Source organism: Peromyscus leucopus, chromosome 4, assembly GCF_004664715.2.
Source record: "Peromyscus leucopus breed LL Stock chromosome 4, UCI_PerLeu_2.1, whole genome shotgun sequence".
Classification (NCBI taxonomy): Eukaryota; Metazoa; Chordata; class Mammalia; order Rodentia; family Cricetidae; genus Peromyscus; species Peromyscus leucopus.
In genome coordinates, this window is record NC_051066.1 from 106,846,154 (window position 1) to 106,867,357 (window position 21,204).

The 21,204-nt window shown below is 46.3% G+C and overlaps 1 protein-coding gene across 3 annotated transcripts in view; it reads right to left on the reverse strand.

Moving 5' to 3' along the window:
* The window catches only part of C4H20orf194 (chromosome 4 C20orf194 homolog), a 139,872-nt gene that overhangs the window by 16,391 nt on the left and 102,277 nt on the right, over nt 1–21,204 (reverse strand). For all 3 annotated transcript variants that reach the window (XM_028878583.2, XM_028878582.2, XM_028878584.2), the window contains exons 23-29: nt 19,981–20,069; nt 18,947–19,045; nt 18,149–18,266; nt 15,560–15,648; nt 14,238–14,396; nt 9,314–9,439; nt 7,585–7,622 (exon numbers count right to left, since the gene is read on the reverse strand). In XM_028878583.2, the coding sequence (XP_028734416.1) occupies nt 7,585–7,622; nt 9,314–9,439; nt 14,238–14,396; nt 15,560–15,648; nt 18,149–18,266; nt 18,947–19,045; nt 19,981–20,069 (718 nt within the window). The remainder of the gene's footprint in view (nt 1–7,584; nt 7,623–9,313; nt 9,440–14,237; nt 14,397–15,559; nt 15,649–18,148; nt 18,267–18,946; nt 19,046–19,980; nt 20,070–21,204) is intronic.

A 21,204-nucleotide genomic window follows, 5' to 3' on the forward strand; every position in this document is an offset into this window, starting at 1 on the left:
GACTCTATTTTCCAGTTGTTACTTGGAGTTCTTGTAATCAAAGAGCTTTTCCACATCCCTTACATTCAACCTTATCAGAAACTGGTGCCATCTGCCTTCAGCAGCTCAAGCCACAGCTATTTATTACCACCAAGCCGTCACTACACATTAGGTGCTGACAGCTATATTCAGAGTCACACAATTCCACCATCAGCGTTGACACAGATGTTCATACAGTGACATGGTAAAAAAAGGGGAGTCCATGTGAGGATCTGTAGAATGGGTAACAATGACAGCATTCCACAACTGTATAAAGATGTAAAATTCACAAAACTATGGAGAATTTAGCTAATCAGCAAAGTTATTGCCTATTCTAGCATAACTATACTTCAAAAATCAAACCTATTTTTACAGTTATAAATATAGTTTATAAAGTTTTTATCGATATAGACTATTTTTGCTATAAGATTAATGCTTTTTGGGAGGTGGGGTCAGGGTCTAGACCAGGACATCCTAAAACTCAGGATGTAACTAAGGATGACCTTCAAGTTCTGATCCTCCTGCTTCTACCTCTTGAGTTCTGGATTATAGGCATACACTGGTTTATGGGGTGTTAGAGATCAAAACCAGGACTTCAAGCATGCTACCAACTGAAACAAATCTAGAACCTCTTCAATTGCATTTTTTGTTATTCAGTGAAATTATTATTATTATTTTGGTTTCCGAGACAGGGTTTCTCTGTGTAGTCTTGGCTGTCCTCGAATGCTCTATGCAGATCAAGCTGGCCTTAGGTTTATAAGAGATCTGTCAGCTATTCAATAATTTTTATTTATACTGTATTGTGAAAATTTCAAATAGGGGGCTGGAGAGATGTCTCAGGGGTTAAAATCGTTTGCTGTTCTTGTACAGGACCCAGGTTTGGTTCCCAGCACCCATGACGGCTCACAACCATCAGTAGACAAGCACACAGTGCACAAACATATATACATGCAGGCAAAACACTAACAGAATAAAATAAAGTGAAAACCATTCAAATAGGTACCAAACTAGAAAATTATAGCCCTATCCTCTGGTTTTAAGAGTTATCAAGGGGCTGGAGAGATGGCTCAGAGGTTAAGGGCACTGGCTGCTCTTCCAGAGGTCCTGAGTTCAATTCCTAGCAACTATATGGCGGCTCACAACCATCTATAATGAGATCTGGTGCCCTCTTTGTCATGCAGGCATACATGTAGACAGATCACTGTGTACATAATAAATAAATCTTTAAAAAAAAGAATTATCAATACTAGCTGGGCATGGTGGTACAAGCCTTTAATCCCAGCACTCAGGAGGCAGAGGCTGTGATTTCTGAGTTTGAGGCCAGCCTGGTCTACAGAGTGAGTTCTGGGACAGCCAGGGCTCCACAGAGAAACCCTGTGTGTGTGTGAGAGAGAGAGGAGAGAGAGAGGAGAGAGAGAGAGTTCTCTGAATAGAACTCCTAAAAAAATGGCTAACAGTAAAAATAATAAACTAAAAAATAATAAATAATAAATAATAAACTAAATAATAAACATAAAATATCCACTCTATGTGTAAATTTCTGCTTCAAGAATATTTTGCTTTTTATATTTTAAAAAGACTTATTTAACTTACATGTATGAATATTTCACCTGCGTGCTTGTATGTGCATGCCTGGTGCCGGCAAAGGTTGGAAAAGGGTGTTGGATCTCTTGGACCTGGAGTTTCAGATGATCATGAGCCACCATGTAGGTGCTGGAAATCCAACCCAAGTCCTCTCCAGAGCAGCGCTGACACCTGCCCACGGCGTTTTCTCTGTGAAGCCCTGACTGTCTGACTGTCTGACTGTCCTAGAATTCACTCTGCTGGCCTTGAACTCACAGAGATCCACCTGCCTCTGTCTCCTGAGTGCTGGGATTAAAGGGGTGTGCTGCTACCTATCAGGCTTGCAGCCAGGACTCTTAACTGCTGACAGTAACACAAGACAATGAGAAAAAGGCTCACAGAAACTTTTCTGTAATATGTGTACAGCCAAAGACTATCAAGAATTAGGCATCACTTACCCTAGGACTGAGCACAAACCTGCTTCTTAACCTTTAGGTTCTGAGATACTAGTCCTGTTCTTAGTATCTGTTAGTGCAAACTCAGGTTGGCTTTGAACTTGCTCTACAGTTGAGGCTAACTTTGAAATTCTTTTCCTTCCACCTATGAAGTAAAGGGGTTATAGGTATGCACTTCCATACCTACTGTTTCATCTATTTTATTTTAATTAATTATTTGGTTTTTTGAGACAGGGTCTCACTTTGTAGCCCTGGCTAGCCTGGAACTATCATCACTCTGTAGACCAGGTTGGCCTTGAACTTACAGAGATCTGTCTCTGCCTCCCAAGTGCTACGATTAAAAGCATGTGCCACCATGTCTGGTTTTATTTTATTTATTAATTTATTATTTATTTTTGGTTTTACAAGACAGGATTTCTCTGTGTAGCCTTGGCTGTCCTGGAACTTGCTCTGTAGACCAGGCTGGCCTCGAACTCACAGAGATCTGCCTGCCTCTGCCTCCTGAGTGCTGGGACTAAAGGTGTGCGCCACCACCTCTCAGCTTTCTGGTTCTATATTTTTAAAGGTTTTTTATTTATGTGTATACCCCTACATGAATTAATGTGCACCATGTGTATTCAGGAGCCCAAAAGAAGCCAGATGTTAGATCCCTTGGAATTGGAGTTATACGAGGTTGGAAGTCACCATGCGGGTTCTGTGAACTGAACCTGGTCCCTTTATAAGAGCAGTAAGTGCTAGTCACTGGTGAGCCATCTCTCTGGCCTTTCTTTTAACTTTTAAATTTATGTGTATGTGTGTTTGTTTGTATTTCATGTGTGCAGTGATCATGGAAGCCAGAAGGTGTTTATTTGGGGAGTTACAGATAGTTGTGAGCCAGCACCAAATAGATGCTGGGAACCAAACTTGGGTCCTATGAAGAGCAGCAAGTGCTCTTACCCACTGAGCTATCTCTTCAGCCTGTTTCTTTTATTTGAAAAGGTTCACATTCCAAAGGCTACTCATATTCCCTTTCCATCCAAAGCTGTCATGTTAAGACAGACTTTCCTCTGCCAGTGCTAAGGAATGAGGGCGCACTGGGGCACCCCTGTGTTGACACTTCATTTGGAGGTCACTGTGGAGGTTGCAGAGGAACATCAAGGGCTGGCCCACAAAACCTGATGCCAGATCCCCACACCTTGATGCAGCCACAGGAAACCACTGGAACCCTTGGGAACAGAGTAGGTTGAGGTCATAAGGACATGCCCAAAATGTGGCACCACAGGCAAGCAGATGGAATCCCTGAAGTCTTAGACATTCCAGGACTGGCAGACAAGGGAGCCAGACCCTGTAAGGTGACTGTGAGGTTACCATGGGCAGAAGAAAAGAACAATATGGTGGATCTTGTATTAAGGAGCCAGGAAAAGCTAGGAGAGATCTACAGAGGCCTAGAGACTATGATATTTCCTTAGTCAACAGGGCAAGTCCAACTAGTACAAACCTGCCCTTCTCAGCAGTGAATACCTGGGTCACAGGCACAGTCCTGGCCTGCCCCCTTTCCTGCCAGATTGTGGGGCTCAGTTAGATGAACCCCATCTAAAACATTCTGCTTGCTATACATGTACTGTATGGACATGTAGGGGTAGGAGTCTAGGTCAGGAACTGGGTACAGAAAAAGGGCTTCACTCCACAGCAAGAGAGCAGGAGGATTATCTCCACATTCCTCAGCCCAGCTATGTAAACTGTCACCTGCCAAGAGGAAATGCCATCTGCGAGGCAAGAGGAGCCACTGTCTGGCACACAGGCCAACAAGCCATAGTGAGGAGTTCCACCTTACTGGGGTCAGGAGTTTCTTTCTGCTCTGTATCAAAAGTGAACGCCAAGACTGACCAAGGTTACAAGCAGGGCTATAGGCAGGCAGTCTAGCCTGACCTGTTCCCAAGAACAGAGAAACATCTTTGCTGTCTGGCTACCCCAGACTAGGCTAAAGACTTTCAGCAGCCCAGGAATAAACGAAACTACCTTCTTTTCTCTATATACACTTCCAAACTCAGGGAGTTAAAACACCTTCACTTTGCTTTAAGTCAGCATTATAATGAGCCTTGCTAAACATAATATGAGCCCTTGCTATCATTAAATGTGCAGAACAGTAAGAAAAGAAACTGTTAAGGCGTGGTGGCGCCTTAATCCAGCATCGGAGCAGAGGAGGGGATTTGTGAGTGAGGAGCGGGTACAATGAGTTCAGAAAGGGCAAAGTAACAGAGAAACTGTGAAAAAAAAAAAAAAAAAAAAAAAAAAAAAGAAAGAAAGAAACTGTTACCTATCACCCAGGTTTATATAAGACATATCACCTCAGACTACAATACAGTCCTTTTATCACTGTAAAATGGTCCCTGGTTGTTGGGGCTGGGGGAGAACCTGGGAGCCTGAGTCACGAACAGGAGCAAAGAGGTAATAAGCTCCTTCAGGACATGAAGTACTTGTCTCCTGGTGGCAGATCCCACTTCCAAGACAGCCACTGAATCTCTAACGAGAAGAGAGACACTCGTTTGTTTTTGTTTTTAATCTCCTGTCCATCCAAGGTGAGCCAGACCAGCTAGGCTGGAGTCCAGCACTGGGGAGGCAGAGGCAGGTGGATCTCTGTGAGGTAAGCTTGATGTCTACACACTAAGTTCTAGGTAGCCAGGGATACACAGAGCCTGCCTCAAAAATAAACAAACAAATAAATAAATGAACAAACAAACCAAAAAACCAACTTATGACCATAATGCCATCTGCCCACATGGTAGCAAGTACAAACCTTAGACAAACTGGCTTTGAACAATGTCCTGGAAGGGATCACTAATGAAATGTACTACCAAGTGCCCAAGGGAGTCCAGCCTGCCTGCCTCATCCTGGAAGGATGGACACTAAAGGGGTTTTCTGGCTGAGATAGCGGCCCAGAGCGGCTCCAGATTCATGGATGATGAAGACAGATCATTTCCTCAAGACTCTCTGCCTGGGGAACCTACCATCTGTGCTTAGGCCTCACAAAGCAAAAGGGGCAGGTGCTGAGGGGACAGTGTCACGGAGGTGGCTCCAACACTGACCAGAAGGAAGGGCCAAGGAAGGTCAGCATGTCTCTGTAGGTTCATCTGTTCTGTGTTTGCTTCTTAGTTTACTTTTCAAGACAGGGTTTCTCTGTGTAGCTCTGGCTGTCCTGGAACTCACTCTGTAGACCAGGCTGGCCTCAAATTCACAGAGATCTGCCTGCCTCTGCCTCCTGAGTGCTGGGATTAAAGGCGTGCGTCACCGCTGGCCTGGTGGTTTTATTTTTTGAGATGTGATCTTATTCTGTAGCTAAGCCTGGAACTTGTGATAATTCTCCTGCTCCAGCCTCCCGAGTGCTGTATTGTAAGTGTGAGCTACCAAGTCCAGTTGTGTAAGCAAGTACTACCAGCCAAGCAAACACTTCCTTCTATTCCTTGGAAGTTCTCACTGTCTGAATAAGTCACCATTGCCCAACTGTTAGCTCTAGAATCTTTCAGACTTCCTCTATCAAGACTAGTGGCTTTTTCAGCCCTCAGGCTTATTTCCTATTTTTCAGCAAATAGTTCAGAAACAAATGAACAAAAACTTAAAAAACAAAACAACAACAAAAAACCAAAACCAAAACCCCAGGGTTTTGCACACCTTCAATCCCAGCATTCAGAGGCAGAATTCTATGAATTCAAGGACAGCCTACAGAGCAAGTCCCAGGACAACCAGGGCTACACAGAGAAGCTGTGTTTGTCTCAAAAAGCCAAAAAAGAAAGAGAAAGCGACAGACAGACAGACAGACAGGGGTCTCAGCCAGGTGTAGTAGTACACTCCTTTAACGCCAGCACTTAGTAGGCAGAGGCAGGAGGGTCTCTGTGAATTCCAGGCCAGCCAGGGCTACAGCAATACCCTGTGTCAAACACCCACCTCCACCTCACCCCACCCCCACACGCACAGGCACAGGCACAGACAGAAGACAATCTCACTATGCACCCCAGATATTCCCACTACTAGATGACAGAAATGGCAATTCTTTGTTTTTTTCAGACAGGGTCTCACTATACAGTCCCAGACTGGCCTGGGACTTACTATGCCTGGCTTCTACACAGATTCACCTGCTGTACTAACACAGATTTGACTTGGGTTCTGACCTATCTATTCAGACATTCATGTTGAGGTCACTGGTGCCCTTTGTACTTGCAAAACTAATGTTTTTTGTTTGTTTATTTGTTTTGTTTTTTAAATTATCCTTCCCTTGAGGTCTCTGCAATATTAAACAAACATAACTGATTTTTCTGTCTTTGATATTTGAAATACTGTTAATTCCTATTTCATCTTTCAGTCTCCAGGATTTTCCAATCCCCTTCACATCTCTGGCCTTCTAACCTTTTCAACTCCACATCTGGATATTGAGTATCTGTCCCGGCCTTTGTCTTTGATTATGGCTTCGAAGCCTAGAACCAAGGATCTGAAAGCCTCCCATATTACCTCCGGTTCCAGTGTCTCTCTTGTGCTTTCTTTTCTTGGGGGCACGGGGGTTTGAGACAGTTTTTCTATAAAACAGTCCTTGCTGTCCTGGAACTCACTTTGTATCTCTTGTGCTTTCTATTCAAAGACAGCTATCTTCAGCTTTCCTAATCCTCTAAACTAGAAAACAAGCATTCTGAGTATCTCTTTTCCAACTTAGGCCCTACAACTAGTTTGTCAACAGATCCTACCAACCCAACCTCCACAAAACCTAAATCTACTTGGATTAGGCATTAGGGATGGACCCAGACAACCTTCATTCTACCCTGCTGCTGCTGAAGGCAGGCATGACAGCTTATACTAACCTGGCACTTGGGTAAGGAGTTCAAGGCTAGCCTGTGCTACATAGTGACTTAGTGATTTGAAGCCAGGTGGGACTACATGAGATTCTGTCTCAAAACAGCAAGGGGGGACTGCTACTCCCTGGTCTACCAAGTTCGACAAGACTTGAGTCCTCGGCTTCATGCCTGGGCAGCAGCCAGCTCAGCTGTCTGCCAAGCCAGCTCTGGGGTATTGTTTTTGTTGTCCCTGTGGACCGGCAATGGGATCAGCAGGGCACAAGCATGCTGAGGATACCAAGCTGTTTTCCTCTATCAGATACTTACTTGCTGTGGTGATTCAGGAAGCTCACCCCCCTAAGTATATGCCCAGTCAGCTCCCCACTCCCCCCCACATCTCCCCTGATAGCGCTGAGCATCTCAGCACCACTGCAGGAATTGATAATTTATTCTGGATCTCCAGGACCCCTAATGACCTTGCTGATCCAGAGGTTCCATTTACTGTTCATCAGCAGCAAGGCCAGGGCAGGGGTGCTGCTGCTGCGGGAACTACAGCATCAAAAGAAAAGCTCCTGAGGATGTGTGTCTACCCAGCAGGACACAAGGAAGTTGTCAAAGTTTTCCTTGGACCAATTCTGTATTGTATTGTATTGTATTGTAGATTCCAGAAAGGTCACAGCACAGAGAAAAGCCTACTTCTGAACAGAATGTGACGGGTATACAAACAGGAAGTAAAACATACTGCTTACCTTGTGAACACTGGTCAAGACATTTAGGAAAGAGAAATCTAAGGAGGAAAAAAAATGTATTTCAAAACCATTTATTTCAGAGTCATCATTATTTCCTACAAAAGCATAAAGCTGACTGATAATTAGTCAGGTGGTCCTGAGCATTGAGACCTATAGTTATCCAAGACATTCATAGTTTTGCACTGAAGTTCATGTTCCACAGAAATTCCTACATGGCAGCTGGGTGGTAGTGGCATACTTTTAATCCCAGCACTTGGGAGGCAGAGACAGGAGGCTCTCTCTGAGTTCGAGGCCAGCCTGGTCTACAGAGTGTGTTCTATGGCAGCCAGGGCTACACAGAGAAACCTTGTCCCAAAAATTAAAAAATTAAAAAAAAAAAGATAATTAAAATAAGAAAAAATTAAAATTCCCAACTATTATAACACTCCTTTTAGAGAAGGGAGCTACCACTAATGAGTTTTATCAAGTTCCCATAAGTATGAACAACATAAAAGCAGTTAGACATGATTTTGCTGTTATCACTACAAAGAGAGGAGTAGGTGGAGGGTTAGTAAGGAGGCTGAGCATCTTGCCAAGGCATCCACACAGTGGGCCTGAGGCAAGGTCTAGGTCTATCTGGTCCACAGAGCTCCATGGTTCCCAGATCAGCAAGTTAGATGCTTAGGAGCACAAGCTCCATTCTTTAATTAATTTTATAAAATGGCTGGACAAATACCAAGTGAACCAAATTTGGTAACTCCTACTTTAGGCTGTGAATCCAGTTCCCTTCCTGACTCTCATAATTTCTTAAGATTCCTAGGAAGAACTCTCATGTGCTACCAGCAAGACCAAAAGACCAGGAACAAAAGAAGGGCTAGCCATACCAGAGGCTTTGACTTCAGAGTGTGTGTGATTATATAAGCCACTGAATCACCTGCTACACAGCACACACATTCCTGGAAGCGTCTGTGTCTCTAAGTGTCTGTGACTTTGGGTGCAATCACTTAGGCCCTTCTTGGGCCCTCCCTCCTTTCTCACTGAAGCCCATGTTAATTCACAAAGATTTCCCACAAGACATCACATGCTATCACAAGGCTGGACATGAAATCTCTGACATGGGAAGGGGCCAATAATGCTGATGTAAAAACTGGAGGAGACAAGTATTTAGAACACATGGACTTGTATGTTGCCTTAACTACCTTTCCATTGCTGTGATAATCAAGGCAAATCATTAAAAAAAAAAAAAGTGTTTGATTGGCAAGTGGCCTTAGAGGGCTAGAGTCCATGATGGAGGAACAAAGGTAAGGTGGCAGGAATAGCTGAGAGCTTGATCCAAAAGTACATATTGATATAAAACTAGAAGGCAGAGGTGAATTACTAGAAGGCAGAGTACTGTGAATCACTCTAGCATTTTGAAACCTCAAAGGCAGTCACACACTTCCTCCAACAAGGCCACACCTCCTAATCTGTTCCAAACAGTTCCATCAACTGGGAACGACCAGGCATTCTAAGATATGAGCCTGTGGCAGGTCATTCTAATTCAAGCCACCACAGGCGATGGTTTATTCTGCTCTTCGCCTTTTTAGGACTTCATACAAATCAGAGTCATGGGGTACTTACTGCATACACCGCGGGCTGATGTGTTCCACAAACCAAACGTGTAAAAGCCTGTCTCATTCTGGTGGGGAGGGAAAATGGCTAGTTCTCTTCAACACCACATCGTGGGCTGGAGGTGGTCCTAAGTGTCTACCTGTGCTCCATGTAGCAGCTCAGGGGCTCCACACACACTGTGACAGCACCAATGCTGAAGTAGGACTTGACATTTGGGTCTGGGTGAGTCTGCAGGGCCTGGACTACGTCAATGATATCTGTGTAACTAAAGGGAGAAAACACATGGTCAGCTTCCTGGTTGGGGCTACAGAACAGGAGAACAGGGGAGCGCTGAGTGGCTGAGTGGATGAGGGCTGAAGACCCAAAGCGGAAGGCTGTCCCAGAGTTCCTTGGTGGTACCTCACTTTATGATCCAGAGTCCCTAGAATCCACAGCATGCTTGTTCATCCCCAAGTTCTTTTGGTTCCCCTAAAGGGGAAGAGTGGGTGGAAGAGCCAACCTACTCTGGAGATAAGAAGTGACTGTGTTTTCTGGTCAGAACTCAGGGGCTCCTGCCAGACTCTGTTTTCGTTAGTTCTTTCCTCTCCCTCCCATTTCACAGGGTCATCAGATCTGTCAAATACCGTTTCTAGTCCCATCTTCTGCCTGGAACCCCCTCCAATCTTATTTACAGAACCAGTCTGATGTCTTCACTTAGGAGCGAATGTGTTTGTAATCCAAACCCTCGAGCAGGTTCCTCCCAGGTTCCTGTTATTCTAAGCCCAGAGGACTTCACTCTTCAGACACTGGGCCAAAAGATCCGCGTCCTCTTTGACTCCACTGTTCTCTTACCCTTCAGCATACGCCTGAAGAGATCACTGCTCACACTCCCACTGGGTCAGAGTGCACCGTACTTCACCTAGGCCACCCCAATGGCCGCCCAGCTGCCCCCCTACCTTCGTCCTGCCTCACTGCCAACTGTTCTCAACACAGAAGCCAGAGGGATCTGCTAAGCCCTTCGACAGATCACATTACTGCTCTGCTCAAAACTGGTTTCTGTCTCAGTGCGGAAGCCGAGCCCCTGTCTGTGGGCCAGGCAGCCCCGTGCCACCTGACCTCTCACAGCGCAGGGGGATGGCGTACTCCTCCCATCCCTTCCCCTAGTCCAAGCACTTGGGCCTCCTGGGTCCTCTCTGAACATGCCAGGCATACTTCTACATTTGTACTCTGCTCCCCCGGGCTGGGATGCTCTTCTCCTCTGGCATCTGGCTGGCTGGCTGGCTTCCTTCGGGTCTCTGCTCAGGTGGCACTCGGTTGGTTTTTGTGGTGCTGGGGATCGAACTCACAGAGTGTTGCACATGCTAGTTGAGTACTGCACCACCGAGCTACGTCAGCCGGCACCTTATGGAGACATCCTGGGCCGTCACACACTGCAGTGATGGTCACGCTCCTTTGCACACCCTGTACCCCTCCCCCGTTCGTCTGCAAAGCACTGACTGAGCCACAGTCTCTCCTGGTTCTTGCTGTCTCTGGTCCCGTCTTCCCTCATTTGTCTGCTCACTGTCTCTGCAATAAAGCGGCTGTTACAGCTTCTGAAGCCTAAAGCAACTCAGATCAATAAAGGGGACATTCGACCTCAGCAGACCCTGGGATGACTCTGAGGGGCCTCTTCACCTCACAGGGGACAGCCCTGTCCCAAGGGACCCACACTATTACCAAAAGGTCTGAGTCTAGGGAGGGAAGTCAGACCCGAGGGCATCTGGCAGATCAGAGGACCTGCGTCCGTGTGGGCCTTTGGGAGAGCAGTGGGAGGTGTGTGTGTGTGTGTGTGTGTGCAACCTGCCCAAGCTGTGTCCCGAGTTCCTACACACAACTCACCTGTAAAAGGCCCTCGGCTTTGTCCCAGACTAGAACATCATCCTCGGTCCTGCCCAACCATCAGAGCTGCAGGGCAGACAGGGTGTGCTAAGCTCTAGTTTCCCACAGGTGTCTGGAAGCTCCAGGGGTGTTTACTTATTTATTTTTATTTTATATAGGCTCTCACTATGTAGCCCTGTGGTGCTTGGAACTTGCTACCTAGAACAGGCTGCCCTCCAACTTGTGGAGTGCCCCAGCCTCCAAAGTGCAAGGATCCCCAGCCTGGGTCACTCTGCCTGGCTTGCTCAGTGAGCCCTACCTAGGCTCTGCTCTCTGGCTTCTCTACCTGGGCATCTGTGTGTCTATTTCCAGTGCAGTGCTTGGGTAGGCCTGGGTGCAGGGGAGCCCTACACACTGCAGGCTCTTACAGCGGCACCTTTGAAAATAGAGGATTTCCGATGGGGAAGGACCCCTGTGAGTTCAAGGCTAGTCTAGCATGGGCAAGGTAACAAGTGGGTGGTTAACCAAGGCCATGGAGCAAGGCCTGTCTTTTTTTTTTTTTTCAATGTGTATTTATTTTATGTCAAGATGTAAAACTTCTGAAAAAGAAGAGCCCTTTTATAACCACCTCTATCTCCCTTTTGCCTACCCTATCCCTAAACTACAAGTCTGAGTCTTAAGATTAAAAGAGCACTCGAGGACCTGGGGTCAGGTCTAGCTCAGTTGCTACAGTGGAAGCCACAGGTTCAATTCCCAGCTCATATAAACGGGGCATAGTGACACACGCCTGTAATGCCAGCATTTGAGATGCAGACCAAAGTTCACAGCCATCCTCAGCTACACAGTAAAGCTGGCCCATGAGAAATGACCTGTCTCAAACACAAAACTGTAAGATCAGTAAGTGCACTGAACCTCTGAGCACTTGCTGATCTTACAGAGAATGTGGGTTCAGTTCCCAACACTACATGGTAGCATAAGACTGTCTCTAACTCCAGTTCCAGGGGAATCTGACGCCCTCTTCTGGTCCTCATGTGGACACTGCATGTACATGGTGTATGTATATACACAGAAGCAAAACATTCATACACATAAAAAAAAATCTTTAAAAAAAATCAGATATATACTGATGAAAATAGAAGCTGGATTTGAGAAATAAGCCAAGTGTTATGGTGAATATCTGCAATCCAAGCACTCTGTTGGCTGAAGCAGGATGATCACAAGTTCAAGGCCAGCCTGGACTACATAGTAAGATGAAAGAGGGAGGGAATTCCTTTTTTTAAAGATTTATTTGTTATGTATACAGTGTTCTGTCTGCATGTTTCCTTACACTGAAGAAGAGGGCATCAGATCTTACTATAGATGGTTGTAAGCCACCATGTGGTTGCTGGGAATTGAACTCAGGACTTCTGGAAGAGCAGTCAGTGCTCTTAACCTCTGAGCCATCTCTCCAGCCCAGGAATTCTTGATATGAAGAGCCCTTGGCATCTTCCTTTACCAACAACCTCAATGTCTAGTGTCAAGGGGTTGTATAACTATAAATCCTGTAACTGTATGTTATCTGTTGGCTCTAAAAAAAAAAAAAAAAAAAAAAAAAAAAAAAGGGTCAAATTTATAAGTGCCTCAGTAAAGAGCAACAGCATTTAGCTGTTTTTTTTTTTTTTTTTTTTTGACACAGACTCTCATATAATCCAGGTTGGCCTCAAATTCAATCTTCCTGCTCCCATCTCCTAAGTGCTAGAATTATAAGTGTGAGCCATTATGGCTGGGGTTAGCTATTATTCTATCTATTGGTGTCCCTCATACCCTGTGGTATAATTGGGTGAATGCTGGGTCTATGCTGCATGAGCTGGTTCTTACAGCAGACCAGAAGCAGCTAAATATCCAACATTTTTACAGACTTGTAGAGTCAGGGATAAGGAATCAACAATATTCTCTAAAATAATGGATAATGGAAATGACCTTAGCTGTGTACACTGACAAGCTGCCAAGTTCTCTTCCAGGTCCCCACTCCCAGTGACTCTCAGGTCTGGCAAGGGCACATCAGAAGGTGGTGATGCTGGGTTGGCCCATTCCTCTGACTAGCAGAAGCAACAGAACACCTCAAAAAACAAGTGGCTTCAAGGCCCAATTCTCCTCTGACAAGGCCATGGCCTAAAGGGCCGACAGAAGGGAAACGAGACAGGGTCAGACCGCAACAAGGTCCACCAGTGCAGGCAGGTCCCAGGGGGCACTCTGCCAGTGGACCGCCATCTTAGCTCCCTCCAGGTCCCATCATTACACCCAGGAGTCCAGAGAGAGCTTTGGATCTGCGCCTGTTCTTAACTGGAGACAACTAATTATTGTGAGAACAGCACACAAAACCATAGCACGAGAAACAAGCCCGGCCCCTGTTCTGTTCTATTCTGGGCCCCGGTGATCAAGGTCCAGGTGCGAGGTGTTCCTCCATGGAAGGCCGGTGAACAGGAGTTGCCCAGGGCAGTGGCACAGACCCTGCCAAAGCTCCCTTCTCAGCCGGGGAGACGGCTCAGTGGGTAAAGCATCTGCTCTGCAAACATGAGGATGTGAGTCTGAATCCCCAGCACCCAGGTGAAAGAAAAGCAAGACATGGCTGTGTCCACCTGTACCCCAGTGCTGTGAGAGACAGACAGGAGCTGCCAGCCTGCTCCAGTGTCGGTGACAGATGCTGACTCAAAGGAGTAAGACAGACAGACAGCAAGGATACAAGATGCAAAGACATCCTATGTCCTCTTCTGGCTCCATGGGTGATGAGTATACAGGGCACACATTCATACATACACATCTACATCACACACACAGACACACACACAGACACAGACACACACACACACACACACACACACACACACACACACGCACACGCACGGGCAGGAATCCACCTTTTCTCTGACAATAATGGTACTTATAGGGACTTCAGAATAAGGCAGACGAGGCTCCCATATCTAGATGATAAGGTTTAAAGACTATTATGAATCACTCTACGAATTATTGTAGAATCTTTACCAGATTCTCTAATTCCTCACCTCTTGGACATACTACAATATGGAAGCCAAAATCAAAACATGTGTAGCTATCAGTTTCCCTTAGCCACAGTATGGCAATAGCATCCTGGCCTTTCTGAGGAGTGCTGCTAGCATTAGGGCACATACAAGGTAACAACAATGACAAGGTCCCCATCCTCACTTCCATCCCCAATCTCCATCACTCACCCTTGTAACACCACCAGCAGTCTGGTCTTCTTGCGGATGTAGGCCGACTGTCGGGCAGAGCGGTTCTGTTGGGCCTCCAGGGCACTGGAAAGGTACTTTTGGAAATGGGCTGCATGGAAACATTCAGAGCTGTCCATGATCTGGCGGTATACCATCCATCTGGAAACAGCAAAGGTAATCTTAGCATAAGGCTACATATGGCCTGGTCCTGAGAAGCTCAGTCATGGATTTAAATATGAACAGTACTCTCAAAGACATGCTACTATCTATGGAGAGAGAGCTATTGTAGCATCACAGAAAAAGGCAGCAGCCTCTAGCTGGGTTAGACCCCATTATCCCGAAACCAAGATCTTTGGACCTTTTGTAGGTAATCTCCATCCACCAGGAAAAAAGACAGGTAACGTATAGTCAGAAAGCCTCAGTAGTGAGAAAAGACTTCTTTTTTTGTTTTGTTTTTCGAGACAGGGTTTCTCTGTGTAGCTTTGCGCCTTTCCTGGAACTCACTTGGTAGCCCAGGCTGGCCTCGAACTCACAGAGATCCGCCTGGCTCTGCCTCCCAAGTGCTGGGATTAAAGGCGTGCGCCACCACCGCCCGGCTGAGAAAAGACTTCTGACAGTGATTTCCTGAATAAAATAGCTTTAGTTTCATGCTTGGTAAAACTAGTAGGAAATGGGTAAGGTCAAAAATTCAGAATGTTTTAGAACAAGAGCCAGGAATGGTGGCACATGCCAGTAATGCCAGCATTCAAGAAGCGAAGCTGAGAACTTCCAATGAATTTGAGGCCACCATCTCAGAGAGACAGAGGCATGGATGGGGAGAGGGAGCACGAGAGGAGAGAGAGGAGAAACAGAGGAGGGGGAGGGAGAAGAGGGAGGAGAAAGGAGGAGGTAGGGAGGGGGAGGAAATGGGGAGGGAGTGGAGGGGGGGAGACAGACAGACAGACAGACACACAGACACACAGACACACACACACACAAGCTGGGTGTGGTGGCTCATGCCTATAACATAGCACTTGGAAGGTGGAGGCAGAAGGGTCAAGAGCTCAAGGTCATCCTCAGCTACAGGCCAGACTACAGGAGACTCTACCTCCCAAATAAAAAGAATGTTTATAGGACAAAACCACTAGATGTGAGGATCTGGTTAACCTGTCAACACTTACTAAACAAGGCACTAAGCACACTCTATCTAACGAGGAGGTGGTGGATGACTGCTGTGCTAACAATGTCCCACCAAATGGCAGTGCATGTCTAAGGCTCCCCTACACCAGGGCAGCTGGGCACACGATCTCTTTCCCCAGAGCCAAAGCAGAAGCCATACCGACCTGCCGTACTCCTTGTGCAGAGTGACCAGGAAAGCACAGAGCTTGCTGGCGTGACAGCCAGGGAGACCGGTTACAATGCTGATGATGACCTACACGGAAGAAAGAAACGTCTCATGGGTCTCCAGTTCAGCTAGGGACACTGTGAAGCAGTCAGGACAACCAGTCTCCAGAGCAAGGCTTCGTGGGTTGAAGTTCAGCACCACTTTTCACTAGCTCCTTGATCCAGAGTGAATGACGAAGTCTACTGTCCTGGGTAGTAGGGTTTTCTTTTCTTTTTGGAGGGGGTGGGGGTTGTCAATCTGACAGGAGCTGAAGTCAAATGGGAAGAGGTATCTCAATGAAGAAAGTGCCTCCATCGGACTGGCCTGCAGGCAAGTCTGTGGGACGTTTTCTTGATTGCAATCAATGGAAGGAACAGCTACCGGGCTCCATCCTGGACAGGGGGGCCAGGGTTCCATAAGAAAGCAGGCTGAGCAAGCATGAGAGCAAGCCGTCAGCAGCACCCCTGTGGCTTCTGCTTCAGCTCCTGCCTCCAGGGTCCTACCCTGACTTCCCTCAGTGACAGAGTGTGACTTGAGAGCTGGAAGCTGAAATAAACCCTTTCCTCCCGAGTTGTTTTTGGTCATGGTGTTTTACTGCAGCACTAGAAACTAAGCTAAGACCTACTCACCTTACAGGGTAGGTGTGAAGATTCATGAAGTTCACTTATGTAAATAGTCAGTAAATTTCTATGGAGCATTTGTAACTGTATCACTTGAAAGAGTAAGCATTTGGAGAGACTAACTTGCTTAAGACCACAGACCTCATTAAGGAGACACTCAGGGATATTACATTTTTTACATTTTTTAGGAAGCAGAAAGGAAGTCTGGGATATAATGTCCCAGCTACACTGGTGTGGAAGCCGGTGAGCAGAGGAGCTATACTGAAGATGCTTCTGTGGGGTTGCCCGTGTCTTCCAGGCCATGCTGTCTGTGGTGAGACAGAACTCCTGGGCATGATAAGCTCTCTGAAAGCCTCTCTTGGAGGAAAGGAGGAATCATCCTGATGGCCCTAACTGTATTATAGCAGCACCCAGAACTAGGTTCCCCTCAGGTAGATAGTCTAAGGCCACTTAAGGGATTTACTCAACGAGGAAGAGCAGCAGAGGAGGACAAGAATCATGCAACCACAGAAGGGTTATCACAACGACAAGGCCTAGGAAGGCCTGTCTACAGGAGAAAAAGTTTTACTCTATAGCCCAAGCTGGCCTAGAACTCTATGCTACCCAGGGTGGTTTCAAAGCTGCTGTGATCCTCCTGCCTCAGTCTCCTGAACACTGGATACAGGCCATCATACCTGGCTGTATGCTTTATTTCACAACATGTGAGACCCCTCAAAATAGGCCCAGTCATAGAAACGGACACCAATGCTAAGCCTAGAGACAGTCAGCGGCAGCTGGTCGCATAAGCACAGAGACAGCGGCTGATCTCTTCTTTTGTGGAAACACAAGCTCTCCTTCCATCCTGTGACCAAGGCTGCTCTCCTCTGTCCCTCTCTGCTCCCTGCAGAGTACAAATGTAACTCACACTGTCTTCGTTCCCCTACCCCAGCTGTCCCCATCTGCTTCCCTACTCCTGGGCGCCACTCCTCAGTCCCTTAAATCACACGTACACACTCAAATACTCTCTCTCTCTTTCTTTCTTTTAAGCAAAATTAGAGTTTATAAAGAAAAGACTTCAACAGATTTAAACATAAATGGAAAGAGAAAGAGAACCATCTACGGTATACCTGTAAGATCATGGGTGTGGGATCCTTCCTTCCTTCCTTCCTTTCTAATTTATGTGTATAGGTGTTTTGACTGTATGAGTGTCTGCACACCGTGTGTATGCAGTGCTCTTGGAAGCAAGAATCCCCTGGAACTGAAGTTATTTTTTTTTGGTTGTGAGCCTAGCCTTTAACGACTGAGCCATCTCTCCAGCCCGGAACTGAAGTTATAACCACTGTGAGTGGTGGTGCTGGGAATCGAACCCAGCTGCTCTGGAAGAGACCAGCTTCCAAAACCTGAGCTGCCTCTCCAGCCCCTGATGTGGGCTTCTTAAGAGCCACTCAGCCAGGTACTCTTACTCAGAGGCCAGTACTATGGCACCTTTTAAGTAAAATATCACAAGGTAGGCATTTATTTTATGCTGTTTGCATAGTGCTATCTCCTTTAGTAGATGGGCATGTTTTAGACTTCCACAGAAACAAACTATGATACACAGCTTCCAAAGGGATAGTGGACAGAGTCAAGTGTGAGAAACCTGAGGCAGGGGCACATTCTGGGGAAGAAAATGCCTGAAGTATCACCTCACCCTAGTGACTGTAACATGGGCAGCCTTCCTTCGAAGCTAGGTTAAGTCATTGTCACAACCAGAAAGAAGTGACAGCCTGAGAACACACAGCAAAAGTTTAAAAGACCTGGAGAAGCAAGATGTCAGAGTTGGTCACTGTCATGGAGTCTTTCATGAATATCATTATCAGTATTCAAGGAGGAGAACACACTTATAGAAGGACTCCATCTGTGCTCCTGTGAACTGTTGTAAATTCTCAGCATGTCTGGCCAACCTCTACCTTGTCACTTTCTAATCCGTGAGCAGGGCTGATTTCAGCTTGCTGCAGCAGGCCTGGAAGATGGGTCCGCATCACAGGCTCCTGACCAACACTGCTGAGAGCAAAATGCTGGAGAAACCTAGAAAAACAGAGACAATGTCACATTACTGTCATCAGCCTTGCTTGATCTCTCAACTCACATTAGTGATTTCTTACCCAAGTGCTATTAAGCCTTGAAGAGATTCTTTCTAGGCCAGGTGGTGGTAGCACACACCTTTAATGCCAGCTCTCAGGAAGCAGAGATCTCTGAGTTTGAGGCCAGCCTGGACTACAGATGAAATTCTAGGATAGCCAGGGTTACACAGTGAAACCCTGTCTCAAAAATCAAACAAACAAAAACCAAAGAGAGAGAGAGAGAGAGAGAGAGAGAGAGAGAGAGAGAGAGAGAGAGAGAGAGAGGAGCGGACAGATGGATCAGTGGTTAAGAGCATCGACTGCTCTTCCAAAGGACCTGGGTTCAATACCCAGCACCCACATGGTAGCTCACAACTGTCTGTAACTCCAAGATCTGACACCCTCACACAGACTTACATGCAGGCAAAATACCATTGCACATAAAATAAAAATAAATTTAAAAATTAAATTGAGAGAGAGAGAGAGTCTTTTATGATATGAAAGTATATATGGCATATCACTACTACCCTTTTCAGATCTGTAAGAAGCTCTAAGTAAAGGAGCTCAGGGAGGACCAACACTAGGGTCTCCGAGATTTCAAAAGCTGCAACAGGAAACATCTGCGGCCAGATGCACAGAACTCACCGCTCCAACTCCGGGAGTTTGGCCGAGAGCAGCTTCGGAGAGCTCCACTCCTCCGCAGGATGGCTCAGGGCACTGAAGAGCTTCTGTGCACTGGAGTGCCTGCAACACCAAAGGCTCAGGTCAGTGCTGCACCTCCCACAGCAGAGGCACTTCACACAACTAGTCCTGAGGCTTCAAAGCCAGAGACCTTAACAGAGCCAATACTTCCAAAACAGGCACCCCACAGACGTGAACAAAATACGGTACGAGTGCATGACAACTGGAATGCCCACAGAAGAAGGTTGGCCTCTTTTTTTTTTTTTTTTTTTAAAACGATCTCAGGTTTTAATTCTTAGCTGTAGTGGTTTGAATGAGATATCCCCCATAAGTCATGAGTTTTTGAATACTTAGCCCCCGGCTGGAGGCTGTTTGGGGAGAATAGGCAAGGGTGGTCTTCCTGGAGGAGGTACATCTTTGCTCTCTCTGCCTCCTGTGATTTGAGATGTGTGAGCTATCAGCTGTTGCTCCAGGCATCAGCTGCCTCCACTTCAACATCATGGACTCCTTAGCCCAAATAAATTCTTTCTATAAACTGCCTTGGTCATGTGTTTTATCACAGTAGCAGAAACCTAGATAAAACAGCAGTGAATTTCCCCCTTCCCCTCTACTCTCCCCAGAGTCTCCTGTAGCCCAGGCTAGCCTCTAACTTGTTATATAGCTGAGTATGATTTTGAACTTTTGATCCTCCTGCCTCTCTCTCCCAAGTACTGGGATTATAGGAATATACCACCACGCCTGGTTTATGCTAGGATGGGACAAACCCATCTTGCATGCTAGGCAAGTGCTCTTCCAACTGAGCCACACCCCCAGCTTGGATTTCATCTGTCTGGCTGTTTCCCCAAGCACACCCGCTACCTGCATGCTGGCAACAAGGACATGACTATTGGCCCTTTCCGAAGCAAAGACCCTCGTTATGTAACGTGAGTCACCCTGCAGAGAAAGCACAGGCACAAAGCTTTGGGAATTGAGCACAAACATTGGAGAGAGCCACTTACAGCCTCTTTTGTTCCACAGATAATCCATCTTCCTGGACCACTTTTAAAGAAAGCCCTGAGTTATCCTGCTGCTGCCAGGAGGAGAAGACCTAAACAAAACAGAATTGAACAAAGGACACTTTAAACCCAACAACAGGATATGGAATCCACATGGGATCTGATGACTGTTGAAAATCAACACTGTCAGTGAAGAGAAAAACATTATCACAAACAAATTTGCTTCAAAATTGAGGCCGGAAAGCAATTTTGTTCAGGGTTTTTCAGAGCCAGAAATGCCTCTTTGGGTTCTTGTCCTCAGAGACTGTGACCTTCCAGAGGTCAAAAAGCCTGGAAGAAGGTGTCAGGAACACTGTTCTGGCTTCAAGAGCATGTTCCTCCCTGGTGACAGGACCACAAGGCAGTGGTGGCCTCAAAAGAAACTGCTGCTTAGAGGGACAGCTGAAGGGATTCCAGAGGCTGTGTCTAGGCCAGGAAGGCCAGCAGCAAAGGCTGTGCTTAGAGGAGGCAGACTGTGCTGAGAACCTTCAGAGACAGTCCTCCTTCCTGTTCCTCTGTAGTCTATGTGTCATCGTGAAGAAGGGGCACTGCTTGGAAGGTGCCGCAACCACAGCCTTCCAAGAACTTCTGCCAGTCGTGATGCTAGACTAGCCATTATTCAGCTCTGGCTACTGGGTGGTCTCTAAGTGCATCACACAATTTACCCCTCCCCACCTGTAGAAACGGTCTCATATAGCCCAAGATGGCCTCATCCTCACTATGTACTCACTATGTAGCTGAGGTTAATCTCAGAAATCCTGATCTTCCTGCCTCTACCTGTAAGTGCTGGAATCATAAGCATGTTATACTACACCTTGTGGGGCCACAGAATTCTTGGTAAGTTCCTTCCACCACAGAATATGAACTGAGCATGTATAGTAAGCTTATTATCCTGTAGGGTCCCTTGCAAAGGCAAGAAGGGAATTGCAATCCATAGGGAAGGACAGCATGGGGTTGGATAGAGCTCTAGCCTGGTAAGTAGGCTTGTTATTTAATCAAATAGCTAAAAAGGAAATAGATTTAATTGGGACTTAAGAGGGGACAAGCAGATTTCATTTCTGTAGGCTCCCACCACTCAAACACCAGAGGGATTATGAAAACACTTATCAGCTATGCTCCCATTCTCTGTCTTCTCAACAGTGGTTTAATCTTTTTGTTGTTATTCATGCTTTTAGAAGAGTATCTTAT